This window comes from Pogona vitticeps, chromosome 3 (assembly GCF_051106095.1).
Source record: "Pogona vitticeps strain Pit_001003342236 chromosome 3, PviZW2.1, whole genome shotgun sequence".
Lineage (NCBI taxonomy): Eukaryota > Metazoa > Chordata > Lepidosauria > Squamata > Agamidae > Pogona > Pogona vitticeps.
In genome coordinates, this window is record NC_135785.1 from 117,365,706 (window position 1) to 117,382,360 (window position 16,655).

The window sequence follows — 16,655 nt, forward strand, 5'->3', positions numbered from 1 at the left end:
CAAGAGCACAGCTGCAAGCTAGACACATTGTCTTTAGACACTGCGGTTGAGGAGCCCCTTCAATATAAATATACACTAACAAGCACTCCCTGCTTCCTTGAACATAGTAACAGAGATAGAATTGCAGCACTTTATTTCCTTTGCATGAGAAATACAGAATACTCATGGTTGTGCTTTTATCTGTTTTGTGTCCTTCAGCAATATATGCACCTCCAGAGGCCAAAACCTTCCCACAGAACTGAATTGCTTAGGCTCTCGCAGCTCTTTAGTACAGCCGCACTGATTGCTCTTTCCCGCCATGTCACTCGAAGCCTGAAGATGTTGATTGCCAACTGCTTTCTAGCTATCTTAAGACTGCAAGCCCACACGTCACAAATTGGCAACTTGAGCCTTCCTTTCCCTGTGAAGATGTTGAGCTGGAATTGGGAGACGCAGGTTTTATTTCCCATTGAGCCACGGAACTCACTAGATGTCCCTAGGCCACCTCTTCTCCCTCTCAGCAGATAACAGAACCACATTAATCACTGAGTTCAGTGAAAGGAAGATGGGGTATAACTTTCTTATGCCAATAATGGAAGATGCAGCAGACTTTCCCTTATGATTGAAGGTGGGATGGGGGCTCCTAGTCCTTTGAAGTTCTTCTTAAATATTATGGCAGGGCTTCTTGGGTAGTTCTTTCAACTTCAGAGAAAATTCATCTATAATTGACCTTACATGTGCATAACTCCATTAATACATGTTGCCCTGTTTTATTCTGTTTTACAATTGTCAACACAGGGAGCTAGTTAGCAAAGGCAGCACTGCAAATGTTAGAGTATCTTGGATTCACTCTGGCTAGCCAATGTATCTTGCTCCTGACAACTCTGTGCTTTCCTCTTCTAGGCTGGATCGTCTACATTATTTCAACGACAGTTAAAGAATGAAGAGAATGGGATAGCAAAACATCCTGGACATCAGCTGTAGGAGGGGATCAACTGGAACCTTGAAAGCCTATCTGATGCATGATACTACTGATAAGATCATTGGTTTCTCAGTGAGGAATTCACCAGCCTGCAAGGGTCTTCCCCACAGGACAGCTTCATTACTAAGGACTTTCGATTTTGCAGTCCCAGACCAAGGAACAAGGTCACTAGAAGAATTGACTGTTAGGGATAACTCAGTGGTTCATATCCTGGGGCCCTCCAGATTTTGCTGTGCTGCATATTTTAATATTCTTCAGTACTGCCTATGCTAGTTTGGTCTGTTGGAAGCAGCAGACTTCATAACACAATGAGAAATGTAAAAAGGAAGAATGCCTGAAGCAATATTCAGCCACTAAAAGTAACAAGCCAAAAAGCAGAATTTCACAATGAACTATACAAGCCAATTTTTCACCTTCGGACTGTTAATTCCCATGGAATCTAATACAGGAAACCTCTTGATTTTAATCCAGTAAGCTTCTTCCCAACCTCAACTTTTAAAAAAATTGTGTCAAAGTTCCTTCCACATATTTCTGCTGAGGCATCCCTGTGTGCCTTTCTTAAGAGATCTGCAGCACAAATATTGTTTTCTTAAAACAAACATAAAATCTCAAACATAAGCATGTTTTTCACTGGAATAAAATCAACGTTCCTCATCTGACAAATTTTGCAAGGTTTTGAGATTTTTCTAATATTACCAAGTGAGGTAAATAATGTATTTCTCTGCAATCCTGATGAAGCTTTTGACTAAACAGAAGGAATGTATATTGTGTAGGACAAATGAAAATCCAGATTTCTCTCTTTCAATAATGGTTGTATTTCAAGAACTGCACTTCAGAAGCTATTATGCCTTCCCCACATTTTCTCATACATCACAGAACACACACACAGCTTTCCCAACACCATAGCAGGGCATCAAAAGCACAGGATTAAAAAGAACAGAGACAGTAACTAAATCAGTCCATCAGTGCATTGTAAACTGAGCTCTCGCACCAGTCAAGTGCAACAATTGTTTAAAAAATTGACTGTTAAGAAGCTTTCAAAAAGTTACACCTTTGGCAAAAAGAAAAAAAGAGATCCGAAGGTTGCATTTAAGTCCTGTCCTCTTCCTTCCAATGAAGTACCTGGCCCTTTCTGCATAGGCTCTGTGCAACAGCAAAGTCCCATAAGCAGCTCCAGTTCTGGGTGGCATTTTTTGGCTGTTATACGTCCAGGACACGTTTCACTAACATAGGAATTGCTTCTCCTTACAAACATAGGCAGACTGTGTTAATTGGTATTATCGTTCACCAAGTCCAGTATTGCTCTTCAGACGCCAACTCTTTCCTGATCTATAACACCCTTTCTCAAGAACACGGGTTTTCTACCACCTCCCTATTGCTTGTAGAATTCTAACAAACAGTAGGTTTGGCTTGTAACTGAGCTCCATGGTTCTTCAAATTCCTTTTAAAGACACTTACCTGACCCAATGGATTCAGAAACACCCAGTCTTCCCTAGTCCTTCAGTTACTGCATTCAGAATTCACAGTAAACGGTAGAAGTGGTCTTTCCCAAAAAGAGAACAGAAATGCCCAGGTGCTTTCGCAGCAAGCTGGCCACACCTCCTCCCTTGCTGGGACAAGCAAAGTTTCTCCAAGTGATGTTTCCTCAAAACTCGTCATTTCATACAGAAGTGCCTCTTGGGCACCTGAGATCTAAAACCACCACTCATCTTGAAATTCTACAAGGGGGACTCTCATTCCTCTCCCACTTGGGAAAACAGCTTGGCATGAAGAATACAGGCCTCCACCATCCCCAGAAGCCCCTGCTAAAAATACACTGCAAATAACATTATTGCAGATCTGCTGCGATGCTTCCCTTCCCTACCCATCCATCCACCTCTTAAACGTGGCATGCAGAAGGCTGATGATGTAATGGAATCAACATTTCCATGCAACTACAAGAGGAAAAACACAACGGATGAGAGGGGTGTTTTGTTTTGTTTTTGACCAAGAGCACTCACTGGAGTTTGTCCAAGGAACTGTCCTGAGTGGCAAAAAGGGGAATGATGCACAGGAGGATTTTTGCCTGGTTTTCTACCAGAATGAAGATACCCTTTCCCCCCTAATCTGACACAATGGGCTTGAAGACCATAGTATCTCCATCCCTACCTGCCGATTCACTTGTGGTTTAATGTGGTTTAAACTGAGAAGTTGTGCCATCAATCAGAAGGCTGCTTTTAACAAAATAAATCCTAACAGATACAATGATGTCACTTGCAGGTGGATGTTTTTTCCAGCTGAGTTTCTAATGGACACAGAGCGAATATGAAAATGATTTTTTTTCTAGTTACTTCTTTCACGCAGACGACTACAGAGATGCTCTTGCTTCTACAGTCTGAACAAAAAAGCAACCAGAGTATCACCTGGCCCAAGAGTCTCACTTCCATACTTGGGCTTTGTGTTTCCACATCCTCCCCATCAGATTCCCAGCTGAGGAATGAACCCAAGAATCTAAGATCTACTCCCTTCTCAAATGGATCAGGCAGGTACCAAACGTCAAGCTCTGTAGTCTGGCAAAAAGGAACCACAGAGAAGTGTGAATACTTCTGAAAGGTTCCAAGAAACTGAAAAGGGGGGGGGGGGGTTTGTGAATGGAAAATGTTATGGTGACAGTCATTCCCTAAATCGGTGCAGAGTGGAGAAGAGCTGGGCCAGGAGCCCCTCAGTCTTTAAGTGCTGCGTGCAATACTAGCGCTTGGAATCTTCCACATATCTGTTAAGCAGCTTCATCATCCATTGTTGTGGAGGCCAGTTAGTCATACCGCCCTTTAATCATCATATTCAACAGGGGACCCACCTGTACAGTACAAAAAAGAAAAGACACTGATGAGTATTTACAGAAATGCAGAAATGAACCAATGCTTTCATGGCCAAAATCTTTGCCAAGTGACAAAAGTGAACATCGCTGACATCAGCCAAAGAGGTGAACTTCTTTGGCAGTGACTGAAAAGCAATTATGTGTTCCCACCTATCTATGTATGATGAAGGAAAGCAGAAAAGGGGCTCACAACATATGGAATTCTTGCCAATTCCCTACTCTCCTCATTTATAACAGTCGCTCTTAGGATCTTTATTCTTTCTTGTTAGTGTACCATAACAATGACACAATTTTTAATAAAAACTTTCCCAAGCATCTTCGTCAAACTTTCCAAACATGCATGTTTCTACTTGCTGCAAAACTGGGTCAGCCTATGTTTCAAACATGAAATTCAGAATGTGACTCAAAACAAATGGCAGGATTAATCAATCTGTCTCAATGTTTTACAGCAGTGGTTGCTAACCTTGGTCCCCAGAAGTTTTTGGACAAAAACTCCAAGAAGCCTTCATCACTAGTGGTGCTGACTGGGGTTTCCGGGAACTGCAGTGCAGGAACACCTGAGGACCAAGGTTAGGAACCACTGATATACAGAAGTATCAAATTACTAAGTAAATGCTGAACAAAATTAAGCCAGGAGCTTACTTCATTGGTGCAAAATACAAAAGATGCACCAAACTCTTTTCATTCTGTAAAATAAATTCTGTACTTCATGGTGTTCCCTCTCCATCCATCGCAAGGGTTACTCTTCTTTATTTCATTAGCCAGCCCATTCAGCAAATAATTAATTCACTTGATAAATGACCATCTGGTGCTCAAATTCAAATGATGGCACAATAACCAAAGGCAAATCCTAACTATCAGAGCAGAAATCCAACTGCATTTTGCTAAAAGAATGCTATCAGAATAACCCCAACACTGCTATCCAGGTTAAGCTTCCAGCACCATGACAAAAGAACAAGGTCTCCTTAGAATTCCATCACAAACATAAGGAACACCGGGCTGTGAAGATGTGCTGTGTAAACTCTGCCACTTCATTTCTTATAATAGGTCCCTGACTGTAGTTATACCTCTTGCGGGTTTCCAAGGGCCTCACCCAGCATTTTCTCTATGTTCCTCATTATAGCTACTTTCTGATGAGCCTTTAAGGGATACTCAATCCTTTTGGGAGTTGGGGCACCCTAGAAAACAAAAACACAAACATGCATTAATATTAGCCAAGAAATGCAGCATCAAACCCATAAACAGGAGTTTATCAGATCAGGCAATTTCCAGAAATTAAGGAGAAAACTCATGTCCTTGATCCAGAGGCAGCAAGAAGTTCAAAGGAAAAAATGAGGCCATACACGGTTCCCGTGTTTTAGGTACCTCTGCTACTCAAGGCAAATAAAACACTGGATTGGGGGAAAGACACATATTCAACCAGATGTCAAACAGCCACTGTTCTAGAACTGTATAGGTAGCTGGCAACACACACAGATGTAGGAAATCCCGCCTTTTTAAACTCCAACATGCCCTTCCTCCAATTAGGCACCACAACTCACTGTTCTATAACAGGAAGAATGGCGTGCCTCACAAGAGTAATCTCTGTAGCCATAAAGAATATCATTTAGCAGAGGTGATCAAAATCCAGGACCCTCAAAGACACGTAAAACAGAGAGCTTAAGAGTACAATGCAGCCCAACCATGTTGCCACATTGTGGTACACAATCACTGCCATCTTAAGCAGCAGCTCTAACATTCCGTTCAGTCCATGCATGGAACTTTATTCTGTCAAGTCATGACAGATTAAACACTCACGTACCTTGTACCAGAAGTTCACAGTGATGGTAATTCCCCCATTCAGTAGAGACTCAATATGATGCCACCTATATGGAGTCACAAAAACAACTGCTTACACTCCCTCTTCTCTTTGCACAGTAAATGTCAGTCCTAACAACACCAAAGGGACAGTATCAATACATATTACTCAGCTGAGGTGCAGTTATTATTTTTAACCCTTTGGCTTCAGGAATATGTGTTCCTAATATCATATCAGGGAAATATACAACTACCCATGATACTTTCTTACACAGTCTAAGTTAGATGGGCGACACTTCAAGAACCATACGGCCATTCTAAGACAGAAAAAGCACTGCCAACTAGCAATATTCTCATTTTCAAAGCTACCAACAAGTGTCAGGAAACTGTTATTTATCATCTCTTCTATAATAAAAGCTCCTATCACACAACTGTTTCCTTATATACCCTGGGCTAAAGGATGCATTCTCCTCTTTTTAAAATCATGACGGTGCCCAGAAAGATTAAATTTATATCAGCCTCACACATTATCTGAGGCACAAATATCACAGGCAGAGCCTCAATTTTCCTCCAGTGGCCAGCCATTCATACACCACCCTGTTCCATGCTCAATGTACGTTCATTACCAGTACATGGGGATATAAAGCACATCCCCTGGGCCCACAACAGTCTCATAGCCAACCACATTCTGAAAATTGGGAAACCTCTCGTAGTCAGGATTGTCGAAGTCAACCTAGCAAAACAGGAGAAAAGAACATATTACTGATGATACCAGACACATTGGAGACATGTAGCAGCCCTCCTGCCCGCCCACCCCCCAAATTATCTCAGACACCAAACTCAGTTAAGTTACAAGAAAGGAATAAGTTAGGTTTGCCTTAATTGTAAATCAGTACAATAATGAAAAGAATGTTAAAGACATGTACTAAACCCCATTGACCTCACTCCCCTGATCAAACAACATCCTGATGAAGTCATATTCATAAGATAGACTAATTAAAATAGTCCGCTCCAACTCTTGGAGGGTCCAGGGAGTTTCTGGTTGATATGGTTCTGGCAAGACAGAACAGGTTATCATCACGATTTCTCCTAAGCATTTTCTCCCTGTGGTGGTGAGACCAACAAGCTCCCTGGTTTACTGGGAGGCTGTAGGCAGGAAGATAACTAGAATGCAGACGGTACTACTCTTATAATAAATAATACCACATTATATCTATATTACAGGAAACTTTTCTCCCAAAGCCCAGAGTGTGAATTTGGACTACCAATCCATCCGCACCGCCCTCATCTAGACTGTGAGGAAGCCACAACTCAGTTAGCAATCTGGTTTCATTTTTGTTCTTCCCAGCTAGGACAAACACAGAACAAGGCTGGCTTGCACCCAATTTGAGGGCTCAGCTGGCTTTGCTCCCCATTCTCACACCTTTCTTTTTGTTCGGCCATAGCTCTCCCAATAAAGAAAGGTGTGAGAATGGGGAGCAAAGCCAGCTTCTTCAGAGACCCCCTGAAGAAGGATTGTTTTCAGATACTCAGCAGATCTGAAATGATGCTTCCCAAGGGCTTCCATTGGTCCTACCCTTTCCTAAAAAATACTTTTTAAAGAATCTGAATGAAGCCAGCTGATATGGGGTGGAAGGAGGTGGGTGGGATTAAAAGAGTGTGTATGTCGAGATGGATACAGAAAAGAATGAAGGTGTAGGAAAGGCACATGTCAGGATTGCCCTCCTGGCATTTGTACTTGATATTTTCTTAAAACCACGCTACAAAGTAAACAGACATTATTCAGACTACCCCAAAGAAAGAATTTGCTTTGAAATACACTGGATAGGTTTAAATAATTTTCTTCCTAATTGCTTGTGTTTGTCTCCTGGCATCACTTCATTTTGAGCACCACCTTTGTCTTCACTTTTTTGTCCCTCCCCCATCACATGCCAACCTGAAACTAGTCTGAGGCTCAACCTGAAAAGGCTTCCCTGCCCCTAATATATATTGCCCTTGGGTAATTTAGAATGAAGTGTCTGCAGCATGCTAATGACACAATTCTAATCTATTTCTCCATGTTACCTGAGTCAGGTGTACTGTGATGGTGATGAGCAGAGATAGACACAAACCGCAGTTTGGAGGTACGGCTCAGTTTGGTGCTGTGCCCACACAGGTGTTCTGTGGCTGCTGCACACTCCCTTCTCCTGCCTCCTCTGCACGCTCACCCATTCCCCGGGTGATGCACTCTTCCCTCCCCACCTCCTCAGAGTGACTGCCTACTCACCAATTGTAGTGTGTGCTTACCTCTTCTGCCTCCTCCAGTAACTCCCCACTCAAAGGCAGTGCTGCAGGCTTCCCTGCTCTTGTCTGAGTGGACAGTTGTCAGAGGAGACAGAGAAGTCTGCACTGCAATCCATGAGTGGGCAGTCATGCTGAGGAGGTGGGGCAAGAAATTTAGCTAGAAGCTTCAACCAGTACAGCAAGATAGCTACTAGATAAAGTCATCTTTTGCCGATTCCAGATCAAGCCATATTATGTTTCCATGTATAATTCAAGGTCCTGGTGCTTACTTTCAAAGCCATAAACTGCTTGGGTCTTCTGAATGAAGGCCTCTCCCTATACTAAAACTGCTCGAGCTTTAAGATCACTTGAAAGATTTGCCCCCAAGTACCACCCTTAAATTATATGGCAAGATAAAATGCTTTCCCTGGAATGGTGACCTCACTGTTGAACATCCCCTCCACAGGATGGAAGAAAGCTTTTAATTACAAAAAACACAGCTGCCAGATGACATTGCCAAGAGAAAGAGATTCCACAATTAAATATTTCCTTCCTCCATTCTACTGCTTCTACAGCTGCTGTGCAATGAAATTACAGACCAAGGAAGTCTGTAATTACTTAAAGTCTCCCCCTGCTGGTGACATCATATCCTTTTTGCAGGTGTAACTTATGAAACAGAATTTTGGCCAATATATTAAAATATGATTTCCAATGTATTTTGTACATTGCCTAACTGCCCAAGAGCTAAAGCAGTATATCAGAGATCAATCTGATAATAAAGAAGAAGAGTTTTTTAAAGGTGGGGGGAGTCAGGTAAAAATCCAATCATATGTTAGATACTACTTTTATCAATAAAGGTGGATTGCCAAAAATCTGGTAGGTAGCTTTCAAGAAATTTGTTCACCATGGGATAGGAGACAAAGAAAATCTTCATTCATAATCAGCAAGAAAGCTCAGAGATTTTCCATGTATTTATTTGCTCCATTTTTATTTTTCCTCTCTCCCAGAATGAAACTGCAGGGGGCTTATAATTAAACAAAACTAATGGAACTGGAAGATAAATTAATAAAAGCGCAAAAGAAAGCTCTTTTGACAACGTGAGAACACTAGCCAATCGCATGACTGAACAGAAAGGTAGACGGCAGGAAGAGAACAGAGAAGAAGCAAGCCTTGTCTTCCATAATAGGGAGTTCCAGAGCCCAGGACCGGTCAGAGAGAAATAACTTTCTCATGTATCCACAAGACAGCCTCAGAAAGCAGTAGGACTGAGATAAAGTTCCCACCTGAAGGTCATAAACACCAGGCAGGCTTCGGTGGGAGAACGTGATCTTTCAGGTAGCTTGAACTAAAGTCATATAGCTGCACTACAACAGCTAAATGAGGCTAAAACACACAATAAGGGAATAGAAGGGAGACAATTTGTGGGACAGAGTCTGTTCGCCAGTTCTGAATGGCTCCAGCAAACATTTCTTCCCTTTCTTCATAAAACTGGTTGTCTGTATGTGGAGATATTCCATTTCATCTTGCACACCCTTATGGAATGGAGGCCATTTGGCACAGATGTCACCTCACCTGGCTCTGCCGGTCACATGGGTGGTGCACAGGATAGGGATAGAGGCACTCAAACTGGTCGGGGGAGAACAAGATACATCGCTTGTATCCCTTAATCTGAGCAAAGAAATTCTGCTGTTCATCGTAATGCGCTGGAGTCACATTCCCTACATAAAGAAAGGCTGAGACAGTCACCATAAAAGAGACATCCATACCCTACTTTCTGAAGCCACAATTTGAGGAGCTGCCTATACTAAAAATGAAACAGGAAGAAACTGAACTCTAGACTGAACTAAACAATCTTACTGAATATATAATGCAAGAGACCCCTCTGATCCATAGGAGAAATTACTGTTATGCAATCAATTCAAAACCATTTTACAATGTATAATGCAGATGTGCTCTGAATAACCCTAATGCTGGCTTAGAGCCACAGGAAGTACAGTATATTATTTTTAAGGCTTTTATTGCAAATGGACAAGGTAGCCTTGAACAGTGTGAATAACTATCATACCATGACATTACAATGCCCTGGCACCAAAGTACGTCAAGCTCCACTTAAATCTTGAGTGGAAACTCGAACAGTGCATGAAAGTTTTCACCTCACATGTTTCATCAATATGTAATTCCTGCAACATTTCTGTTCCTTCTTTCTGTTTACATTTCCAACCTATATTTGAGAATTGGGTGCTTATTTTAGCCAGTTGTGGGGGTCATGTACCATCTGTATAACATTTTGTATATATTCTCTTTAAATGCAACAGATTTAGTTAATTTTATATTTGTTTTCCAAATCTGTCTCCAATGATCCAGTTCAATATTATGTCCTACATTCTGTGCCCATTTAATCATACATACCTTTACCACTTCATCTTGTGTTTCAAAATCTAACAGAAAATTATATAACTTAATAGACTTTCTCTCCGATTCTAGGAGAATTCTGTCAAAAGGGGCATTTTCTAGGTAAAAGCTCTGTAGATTTTCTTTAGCAAACCTTGATAATTGTGATTGCACCCACCAATCCATTTCGGTGCCTTGATCTACTAACTTGTTGTGTTTTTATAGAACCAGCAAGATTTAAAACCTCACTGTATCTTACGATTTTCTTGTTCTCTCTCAGATATGGTAGAGCAAATGCTTCAACTGAAGTCACCTAATGTGGTATTTTGATATACATTTGGTTTTTAACTTTATTCCACATCGACAGAAGTGCCTTCCTTAATATATGGTTGTTAAATTGTTCAAAATCCTCAGTCCTGTTATACCATAAAAATGCATGCCAGCCCCATTTCAAGTCATGTCCTTCTGATTTCAGGCGCCTCGTATTTTCCAATGTTATCCACTCCTTAATCCATACCAATGCAGATGCCCTATAGTAATTCCGGAGCCCCATTCCTCCTCTTATTTTTAAGTCTTGTAGGTGCTTAATTTTAATTCTGGGTTTTTTCCCCTGCCAGATAAATTTGGAAATGCATTTTTCAAGCTCCTTGAATATTGTTTGTTTTAAACAATCGGAATTGTCTGGAAAAGAAATATGAGTTTTGGTAGAATATTCGTTTGGTTGTAGCAATTCTGCCCATCGTCGACAATTGTAAATTTGTCTAGCTAGAAAGGTATTTCTTAATTTCCTCTATCAGTTTTGAATAATTATCTTTCAAGATCTGAAAAAATATTTTGACAGAACAGCAAAAGTAAAACTTAAAAGGACAAGGAAGAATCTATCTCTCCAAAAGAGTTGCAGGCAAACCTATTAAAGCAAACAAGGAAAGAGTATGGGCTATCTTTTCAGATGTTCCCAAACTGCAACAGTCCAGACAAACCCTATGCTTCCCACACAAAGCTTCTTTGACATCTGCACCTGATCTTTCTCAAAGAAGACACTGTGTCTGAAACTCTAAAGCAGGCAGTTAACTCATGATCTCTAAACGAGGCCCAGCCTCTACGTCTAGCCCTCTCTATGCAAGAATTTGGCGGGAGGGGGGGAAGCGTTTCACTGGAAACCTAACTGTAGCGGTAATGAATTGTCACAGTTGTAAAGCACCCCCAACACATCTCACCCAGAAAGTTGCCCACATGAAACCACAAACCCTCTGGGTAAAAAAAGTTTCACCATCACTATTCTAAACCCTGCCAAGACTGTAGTTTTCCTTGCTTGTTCAAATGACCAGCCATTCCAACCTTCAATCTCAAAAGATAACCAATAACAATTGACATTCGTGCTTCAAGAATGATGCAAGAATCCTTAACATGGCTACAAATTTCAGTGTGAAATCAATATTAGATGTTTGAGTTCAAAATAGGCAAGATATTCTAGTAGCATCAAAATAGTATCAAAATTAAAGTTCAATAAACAAGTTCAAACTGGAAGCCACATTTAGACCAAGGTTAGGTACATTACCTTCCATGCCAATGAGCAATAAGTTGGATGTCAGCTGGCCCCAGCCTCGCTTTGCCTGCTGCCTGTTAATCCAGTTCCAATTAAAGCCTAGGAAATCCACAACAATTTTCCTCCCAACTGTGTCATTTAGGGTCTGCTGCAGATACAACCTATACATCCCAGAAACCAAGAGAGAAACTTAAACATTGTGAACAGAGGGGGGAAAGGCCCCTTTATAAGTATCCCACAAAAGAGGTTAATTTCACATCAACAAAATGCTCAAGAGTGCAACTTCAATACAGAATTAAGACAAGAAGGTCTGAACACATTTAACCTCTCAGCGTTAGCTTAAGGGCCATCTATTGGCCCAGATCGTTCAGAAGCTGACAAGATGCTATTGCAGCAAATTATTTTAAACCTACCTAGTTCCTGACTCCTTTTTGGTCTTAGAAATGTGAGCCCATCTACAAACCCTTTAAAGAGCAGGCTTATAATTGTAGTGAACACATAAGAGACTCAGAACGCCAATGAAATCATCCATCAGTACTCCTGATGCATAAGACACAGAGTTGTGCATCCTATCCTCCTCAGGAACCACCTCTCTACTGCTGTCCATCTTCTGTGGCACAGCCTTTCCTCTGTGAGCCCAGACATGAAGTGAGGAAATACAGAGTGAGACGCAAGACATTAACTGCCAATGCACTGGCACTAAGATAATCTTCTCACTGACGTGAAGCTCTTTTATTTTGGCAGGCTCTCAGGGAAGATGCAACCTATTCTTCTCAAGATAGGTTAACATGGCCAACCATATGGTTTGCTACAATTCTAATCAGCCCTGTCAGCAGGAAGTGATGGGACGTGTAGTTCAACAACTCTGTAACAGCTCAGTGGTTTAGGCCTCTTGCTGTGTGGAGTCAGAGGTTGGTAGTTTGATCACTGTGCCTCCTTGACAGGGGCTAGAATTGATGATCCATAGGGTCCCTTCCAGCTCTGTAATTCTAAGAGTATTAATATTATTAAATATCTGTAAGCCCAGATATTCCTCATCCTATGTAAACTGTTTTTGTTTTAAACTGTACTTAAAAATGCTGACTTTTTTCTTGGAAACTGCCTTGAATTTTGGAGGTGAATGACACAAATGTTTTAACCAGAAGAATGACTTGGACTCAGACAATGGGATAAGTTGGCTGAGCCAGACAGGGCATTAATTTCAACAGGACAAAATCTAATTTATCTTGACTGGGTGGAAGGCTTCTTCTTAAAAACAGCATATACTCAATCATATCACCATGTAATGCAATCTACAATCAAGACATATCCTTCCCCATAATCAACAGAAACAGGAAGCACAGATATTTCCGCCCTCTCCCCTATGCACCACCTTTTTTGCTTAAGAAATTCTCAGCTGTTACACTTTCCAGTTGAGGAGAGGAGAGGAAGCTTCAGTACAGCTTCAGTACAGAAACTACTTCCTTCCTCTATCACCCTGAATGCTCCCTCAAGGGAGTATATTTAAGATGACTTGCTAAAAGGTTTGGTAAAAATTAAACTGCAGTTTTTAAATCTACGTGTTGTGTTATTGTTGTTCGTTGTTTATGTTTGCAAGTTTTAAAATGCATCCAGATTAAAATGGTTTTTATATTCATACTCCTAGAAACGTTGTTGATACAGTACTTATAGATCTCCAAAATAAAATAAATAAAAGTAATTGTAACTTGAAATTCAGCACATTCTGCATACTAGGAAGATGGCCTGTCCTCAATCATTCTCCTCAACACTGATGCTAACACATTCGTACTAATAGATGTGATCCTGCTTCTTCAGGAAGAAGCCTAGACATGTTAAAAGGGAAAGCTCTCTTAAAAGCAGCAGGCATAAAATCTGGCCCTGTGAAAATGGGATAATCGAACCTGAATCAACTTCAACAATAACAGAAATACAGCTGCTGAAGAGCATCCTCCCACCCCTTTCCCCTTGTAAACTAAGCAACTTTGTGGGGTGTTGACCAGGATAAATACCTCATGCAAAAATCCTTCAATGTATCCTATGGTCAAACCAGCTCTGCAGGATATTTCAGGAAGTAACAAAGGATGATCCTAAACAATTTAAAATAAATCTTTGTTGAGCTTCTGTGAATTGCAAATGTTACCGCATCACCTACTGCTAGCACCTGAATTCCAGAACTTTCTGGACAGAGACTTTGCTTTTCATGAAGGGGGAAAACTAGCCTCTCCCATGAACAGTTGCACTAATGCTGCAGAACACTGAAACAAAATACAACACAGATACCTTTGTTCTTTTAATCAATGTCCTCTAAGTACATAGGACACAAAAGGACCAAGCAACTAACCCACTGACATACATTACCTTTCTCCACTACCCTGTTGTTGGATGTCCTGTAGCTGCTCAACGAAGGTACTGAATTTCATCTCTTCTCTGCTTGACTTGGGCTTGAAATTCTTAACATTTGCAATTTTCTTCTCGTCATAATACAGGAACTTGTGAGTAGTGGCTCTATATACTGAAAAGTCCCCATTCCCAATGTTTTCCTGGAGGTAGTCCACGTCCCATTTTAGGGCAGTATATACCAAATTTGTATCTGTCAGTACCACTGGCTCCTAGAAGAAAGTATATAAAGCAAATCAACGCAAACTTCCGAGAGGGAAGGTATACAGCTCACAGTAATAGTCTGATTTGTTTCAGAAGTAGAGATACGACAGAGAAAGAAAGCTGGCAGACATCATGGGACAGGCCTCATTGAGAATCTCAACAACAACAGCCATTATGTTCTGTAAAATCACTGTATAGGTATAACATTATACACCGATAGCAAGGACATGAGGGAGACAATCCTTCCTCTCCATTAGTTAAGCTGTTCTTAGTACAACTGCACTTGGAGGTCCAGGATGCTACCCGTGCCTCCCCTTTCTGTGCTCACGGTTCCCACGAACCGGGTGACAAGGCATTCATGATACAGTGGTGCCTCGCTAGACGACAATCCATTCCACTGAAATCGCTGTTTAGCGAAATCATTGTCTAGCAAAAAGCATTTCCCCATTGGAATGCATTGAAACCTGTTTAATGTGTTCCAATGGGGAAGATTCGTCATTGTCTAGCAAAGATCGGCCATAGGAAAGCTGCTTTGTGAACCACCGATCAGCTGTTTAAATAGCTGTCTTGAGAAGCCTAGGTCCCGACAACACCTGTTTTGTGAGCACAGAGGGAGCTGTCAAAATCATCGTCCAGCGAAAATTGGTTTGCGAAGCAGGGACCAAACATTGTCCAGCGAAATTCCCCCACAGGAATCACTGTTTTGCGAATCGCTCTAACGATCGCAAAAAGCCAATGTCTAGCGACAAAACTGTCATGCGGGGTAACCGTCTAGCAAGGCACCACTGCCTTGTCACCTGGACATAAGGCAAACTTCCTGTCCACAACGCCAACACAGGGAATCAACGCGACTCAAGCTACGTCCTCCCTTAAGCTGAATAAACAGCAGGACCCTGCGGGCAAGGCTGGGCAACGCTCACAAAACGGGCAGCCCCTCGGAAGGGCAGCTTGGTCTTCTGCAAATTTCTGGCAGGCATCGTGGTTATGGGTATCAACCTTACCAGAACATCTGGAAAGGGAAAGACAAGGCTTCTGCCCTGCTCAGCCAGCCCGCCAGCCCAAACGTCTACAAGCTGTGGTCCCCAACCTTGGGCCTCCAGATGTTCTTGGACTACAACTCCCAGAAGCCTTCATTCCCCACCTCTGCTGGCCAGGATTCCTGGGAGTTGGAGTCCAAGAACATCTGGAGGTCCAAGGCTGGGGACCACTTGGTCTCCAGGATCCAACTCTGCTCGAAGGATACGATCCGGGGCAGCTAGGTTGGCACACACGCCCACCCCGTCCTGGCTGCCCCTCCCTCGCCCGAAGGAGGGTCCCTCCCTTCTCCCCCGGAGTGGGAAGCCGGCGCTCAGGCTCCGCCCATCACCTCGTTCTCGATGAGCTCTTCGGCGCGCGGGTCTCCGTGGCGCAGCCTCGGGATGGGCCGCGTCTCGAAGGTGTACGGACGGAACTGGGCTTCGCTCCACCCGCGCCCTTCCCTCCCCGCGGCCTGGGCAGAGGGAGAAGAGCCGCCGCCGCCACCACCACCCGGCGCAGCGGCGGAGCAGGACGCGGAAGGTTCCGCCATCGCCGCCGCGCTCGGACCGGACCCCCGCGACTCGAAGCGCCTTCTTTCGCCACCGGAAGCAACGTACCAGGGCCGCCGGAAGTGCCTCTGCACAATGTGGTGTTTGTTGTTGTCGTCGTCGTCGATGATGGAAGAAGAGCAGCGGTGGGCGGGGGGTAGAGCGGCCCCGGCGGGCGCCTATGAAGCAGCGCTCTCTAGTGGTTGGCCTTTCGAAAACCCGGCGTCGCGACGACCTGCTGGCAGAGCTTTCTTAAGACGTTGAAACGGTGGCGATGCTCTTCGCTTTTTGAGAGGCTTTCTTTCTTTCCCTGGAGGTTTTCCAGGTGTTCGATCCACCCCAGGGTACCGTAAAACCTGTTGGCTCGAGAAGGAGCGGTGGTGTGCACAAACCGCAGAGGGAATCCTTTTAGGCTGGAATGCAGGCTTCCTTTATTAGGCTCTTGCTGTCATGTGCTAAATCACTGCCAACTTTGGGCGACCCTAATTCGAATTTTCCGGCGCATGGCATGTTCAAGGAGTGATTTACCACTGCCAGCCCCACCCCTCCATGGCCATGGAGGGATGTGAATCCACATTTCCTGAGTCTGACCCTCTGGCCAGTTACACCATACTGACCTGTCTAGCTTGGTTGCTGTCCTTTAGTCGTCCGATTCTTCGTGACCCCATGGACCAG

General features: G+C 42.9%; 1 protein-coding gene across 1 annotated transcript; it reads right to left on the reverse strand.

The window, feature by feature from the left end:
• Positions 1 to 1,752: 1,752 nt before the first annotated feature.
• Positions 1,753 to 16,140, reverse strand: HIF1AN (hypoxia inducible factor 1 subunit alpha inhibitor). Its single transcript, XM_020791183.3, has 8 exons — positions 15,782 to 16,140; positions 14,173 to 14,423; positions 11,827 to 11,975; positions 9,450 to 9,595; positions 6,242 to 6,348; positions 5,620 to 5,683; positions 4,886 to 4,996; positions 1,753 to 3,797 (listed from the first exon to the last, which is right to left on the reverse strand). Exons 1-8 carry the CDS (start codon positions 15,980 to 15,982, stop codon positions 3,753 to 3,755), a joined length of 1,074 nt encoding a protein of 357 aa, XP_020646842.3. The 5' UTR covers positions 15,983 to 16,140; the 3' UTR covers positions 1,753 to 3,752.
• Between the last annotated feature and the right edge of the window lie 515 nt (positions 16,141 to 16,655).

Bases quoted from the DNA above. Each gene is read 5' to 3' on its own strand.
- HIF1AN (XM_020791183.3), bottom strand. From the start codon at position 15,982: ATGGCGGAACCTTCCGCGTCCTGCTCCGCCGCTGCGCCGGGTGGTGGT. The intron at 9,596-11,826 runs GTAATGTACCTA...TTCTTTATGTAG, and splicing joins ATTGCTCATTGGCATGGAAG to GGAATGTGACTCCAGCGCAT. The intron at 5,684-6,241 runs GTAATGAACGTA...GACTCCATATAG, and splicing joins CTTTATATCCCCATGTACTG to GTGGCATCATATTGAGTCTC.